Genomic DNA, 5,143 nt, shown 5'->3' with positions numbered 1-5,143 from the left:
ATATATATATATATTTAAATCAGCACAATGGAAAGGGGAAACAATGGGTGTTTTAAATAACAAAAAGGTCAAAAAGTACTGATTTAGATGAACTGGTATTGTACTTAAAAGTTGAAAAAGACAAAATTGATAAAAATAAGCATTTGGCTGCCAACTGAAAGGTCAGTGGTTCAAACCACCTAGCCACTCTGCATAAGAAAAAATCTCATGATCTCTTCCCATAAAGATCACAGTCTTGGATGACCTATAGGGTAGTTCTACTCTCTCATGTAGGGTGGCTGTAAGTCAGAATGGACTCAACAGCACAGAGCAGCAACAGAAACATAATTGTAATTAAATGTTGTTCTCATTAATCCTTAACTGTTTTGATTTCCTATTTTCCCAATATTCCAATTAAAATTACAGAGAATATAAATCTTAACTTTTTTTATGCACCCCTTTGAATTTTTGTTAAAATGACAAGTCTTATGGGCTGCTAACAGAAAACTTAGTGATCCTATATGGCGTTTCTGAGGAGTGACTGGTAGGTTTGAATCACTGACCTTGCAGTTAACAATCCAGTGCTTATCCTACAGTGAAACTCGACCCTTGAAATCCTATGGAGCTGGTCTTCTTTGTCCTATAGGGTCATTATGAGTTGTAATTGACTCAAAGGTAGTGGGTTGTTTGTAGCTAAATAATATGATTTCACAAAAGTTCACATCCTCACATGTCCCTTCCCAGCTACTTGCTCTGCCAGTTTTTTTCTTGCCATTGCTTAGTTACCTTCAGAGGTAGGAGAAAGCTATGTCACTTCTCTATCACACTTTATGAAAAGCTGCTCTGAAGCTTTCTCCTGGGAAGGAGGCAGAGACAGAGGGGTAAAATTATAGTCACAGAGTTATACCTCTACCTACTTTGTGTCTTATTTTAAAAAAGAAAGGAATAATTTCCTTTACTTTCTTTAAAGGAGACTGCTTTTATTATATAAAAAGTATTACACCTGCTACTTTTATTTATTTATTTATTTATATCTCAGTTTACTTGTAACAATCTACCCATTTAAAAGCCTGCTTCTTCATAACAGTCCTTGTCTCAAAGTACATCTTGGGTAACTCTGAATGAAGTCAATTTTTCAAAATAACATGAAAACAACTATGTTACAGTGTGAGATGGGAGTGTGCTTATTCTGATTCATCGGAAAAAAATAAAAGACTTAATTAAAACTTTCAGATCTTATTCTCAGAACTTGTTCAACATTCTAAAATCTCTTCATTCTGCTTTTCTCTAGAAACCTAAAATCACTGTGTTCCCAAAATATTACATTAACAGTTTCAATCATTTCCACCTCAATTCAGGAATCATTATATCCCTCAGAGGAATTGGCACAGTGTTTATTAACTTATATCCATTATAAATGGGAATGGAATCAGGTAATTTGCTGCCAGACTGGTGGTGAGCTGATAAGGACTTTCACATAATTGCTTATAGAAAGAAAGAGCCATCGTTTTTTATATTATATAAAAATAAGAATGTTGGTATTTAAATAGAAATAGTAGGTACTAAAATCTCACACACACACAAAATTTTTTTTTTTTAATCTTCTCAATTTACAGATATAGAAATCAACATCAGGGACAAGACTCAGTGTACTGATTATTGCATGTCCCCACTGATGTAATTTGTGATGTGAATTTGATTTTCATTGTATGTATGATTTTATATTGTAGTAATAATGGAAAATGCTTTACTTAGACTCATAATACATACTATTTTTCCTTTTAATTTCATGTTGTTGTTTCTTCCTCTGCATTGCATAATATTTCTGCATTGAAAGTTAAGTTGGGCATGTTGTAGTTTTTATTTAAAATTACATCGATCCCACAAAAGGTAAAATACTCCAGAAACCAAAAACCACAGGACATATATACTATCATAATGGGCATATCAGGTTCAGGATCTATGAGTTATCTCAAGGTGGGGGGCAGGGTGGGAGGTGAAGAGTGAAAAAAACCAACATAGAAAACAATGACATGTCTTTTAGATTGAGCATATACTGTTCTTGTTTATGTTTTATTTCTTAAGTGCTGTTGAAGTGGTCCAACTCATAGCAATCCTGTATTGTTGTTGTTGTTGTTAAGTGCCGTCGAGTCGGTTCCGACCCATAGCGACCCTGTACAGGGTTAGGGTTTCAAAAAAACAGCTGGTGGGCTTGAACTGCCAACATTGTGGTTTGCAGTTCAGTGCTGATCCTACAGCAACCACATACTAGGGACTTCAAAAAAGTCTCTGAAAAAATTCAATTAAGAGGTAATGGAATTTTGGAGGGAACTTTTTGAAGCCTCCCTCATGTATCAGAAATATTTGTTCACTGTTATAGCTATTTAGGAGAGCATGGTGACCAGTAGCATAAGCCATGGGCTGCAAACCACAAGGCCAGTTGTCAAGCCCACCAGCAGTTCCAAGGGAGACAGTTGAGGCTTTCTGCTCCTGCAAAAATTTACAGCCTGGGAAATGCTATGCATGATCACTGTGAGTTGGAACCAACTCAATGGGACTTAACAACAACATAACGTTTTGTAGTTTTCAACTAGTTGTAAACTGTATGGTAATTATTCTCTCACCATTACTCTGTGTTTCTTTGATTTTCTTACAAATACATGTCCTGATTTTTCTGTCTATTAAAGAACATTCTAAGGTCTGTGGAGTAACTTTCTTTCACTTCTCTTTTAGTTTGTGCCATTCAGGGATTATATTGACAGAAGTGGAAACCACATATTGAGCATGGCTAGATTGGCTAAAGATGTCCTCGCTGAGATCCCTGAACAGTTTCTCTCCTATATGAGGGCCCATGGAATCAAGCCATCTCCTGCGCCTCCACCATACACCCCACCTACACATGTGTTACAAACTCAAATATGACTGTGCTCTTAAATGCTTAAGTCAACTACACATCAGTGAGAACTGCTGAGTCAATGTTTTGCACCTGGTGCTCTGTAATGAACCAGGGAATGAGATACTTTTCTTACTTTGGTATCAGCAGTACTGGTCAATGTGCTTTCTTGGATCCAAAAGTAATTATCTTCATAAACCAAAATTGTAAATATGGTTGTTGCATGAGCAACAGAAAACTTGTTTAAATGCTTGGAGAAAAATATGGATGTCTTCTCTGAATCTTTAACTTTTTTTGTTGTTCATTTGTTTGGGTTTTTTTGGACTGAAACAGCTCATTTCCAACACAGTGTTGGGGAAAAGCACAAACTATGTTTTTAACTCAAATATGTCCTCCGCTGCTCTGTATATAGGAGAGCAGTCTCTCTGTGTTAATGTTTACATGTTACTACTTTTTAAATTTCAATACTTTTATAATTGTTCTTAAGAATAAGAGTTTTGAATATTGAATCCTTTGTCTTCTAAATTGCAATAGCTATAATTATAAGAGCAATATCTCTTTGAATGGCTGTCTGGACAAATACAATTTCAAGTAAAAAAGGGAAAAAGACTTTCATATTTCACTCACTGAATTGTGTCTTAAGACGCTGCTTCTGCTTAGTAATCAAACTTTCTCTGTGCTGTTTGCCAAGTGTGGGAATTTAAGCTTAGCAGATGTGAATCCTGTAAGAACGTGCATTTTTCATGGACTTTGGGTTGGTTCTAAATTTAGACTGCAGTCAGTTTATGATTTGTATTGCTAAGTAGAAATAATAAAAAGTCAAACATTGTGACCTGTAAATGCACAGAAAACACTTTGTGTAAAAAGTAGCATCTTTATATTAAAATGGTATTTAGAAAGACTAAAACTAAGAATATTTAACTGTGAACTATGTAGCAGATGTTTTAAACTTTTTAGTCTATTATATATTGTCTAGATATTTTAATTCAAAGGGATACTGCCTCTCTTGATTTGGATTGCTTGGCACCTTTCCACATTGCCACATGGGTGCATAGGCTGGAAGTCTTTTGTGAAATTCCCAGTGAAATATATATAACCTTGTGACTTAGTGCACAACACATTTGTGAAATAACCTATTCCTATATACTGATTTGCCTGTCCACAATTATTGTAAAAATTTTTGTATGTACAGTTTTTACAAGAATTACAATTTTGTGAAGTTGTGTCTAAATTGAAGCATTTCTTTAGAACAAATGGCCTTAAATTCTCACAGAATTCCTGAAAATGATTGTGAATTGCCTTCAAATAATAGAAAAGTGTGTTTATTTTTTTTAATTGTGTCAACAATGTAATTGCTTTATAAGTGTTTTTCCTTACATAGATCCTATTTACTACTTGGTTTATTTCTACTGTATGTTATCCTGTTTGTCCCAAGTTAACCTAGGCTGACTTTTATAAGCATGAAAATATTTTACTGAAAATAAAAATATATATACTACATATCTACAGTATCAATGGTATGTAACTATGTAATACTAAATTGTCCATTTTTAAGTATGTATTAAAATTTTTAAAAGGATAACTATTTCTCTATAAATTTCATGTATGATTAACTTGAGGTGTGATGGTTTCCTTTACTGATATTAAATATTTATTCCAGTATAGTTTATTTTTTATTTACCTTTATTCATGAGTCCAGAAAACAAAAATAAATGAGATTAATTTTCTTTCCTTCTTGTGAAACAAAATTATTTTTCCTTGAACTGACCAGAGAAAATGAAGAATATTACTATCCAGTTTAAATAATAATATTCCCACAACTTAGTGAGAGTAACTCAACAGGAATGAAACAGTCTTCATTATAAATCTTTTTCTTTATGTTGCTGAGAATAATTGAAATGGGAGTATATGTGATGTTAATTCTAGATGTAAGATTAGAAAATGCCTCATTGCTTAACCAGAGAAACCACAAGTATAGCATAGGTGCTATACAACTAGAACAGTGCTTGTTACCATTATGAAAATGTTTGTTATAACTGCTTACATTTTTAGAGTACTGTTAGGTGCTATGTAATGAAAACTCTCGAAGACGTACTCCATAACTTGAATGCATGTTGTTGTTGTTGTTGTTAAATGCCATCTGAGTCAGTTCTAACTCATAGCGACCCTGTATAGAGTTTCCAAGGAGGGATTGATGTGTTTGAACCACGAAATTGAGGTTAGCAGTCCAGTCCAGTGCTTATCTTTTACCACTACAGTAAAATATGCAAA

At 33.9% G+C, this 5,143-nt stretch overlaps 1 protein-coding gene across 1 annotated transcript in view; it reads left to right on the top strand.

The window, feature by feature from the left end:
* The window catches only part of CPNE8 (copine VIII), a 384,959-nt gene extending 380,357 nt beyond the window's left edge, over positions 1–4,602 (top strand). Inside the window, exon 20 of the mRNA XM_006865292.1 lies at positions 2,713–4,602. Coding sequence (XP_006865354.1) covers positions 2,713–2,901 — 189 coding nt within the window. The 3' untranslated portion in view covers positions 2,902–4,602. The remainder of the gene's footprint in view (positions 1–2,712) is intronic.
* The last annotated feature ends 541 nt before the right edge of the window (positions 4,603–5,143 follow it).

Source organism: Chrysochloris asiatica, unplaced genomic scaffold (genome assembly GCF_000296735.1).
Source record: "Chrysochloris asiatica unplaced genomic scaffold, ChrAsi1.0 scaffold00077, whole genome shotgun sequence".
In the NCBI taxonomy this organism is placed as follows: Eukaryota; Metazoa; Chordata; class Mammalia; order Afrosoricida; family Chrysochloridae; genus Chrysochloris; species Chrysochloris asiatica.
The sequence above is the reverse complement of the archived record's forward strand: the minus strand, read 5'-3'. Positions and strand labels throughout refer to the sequence as shown.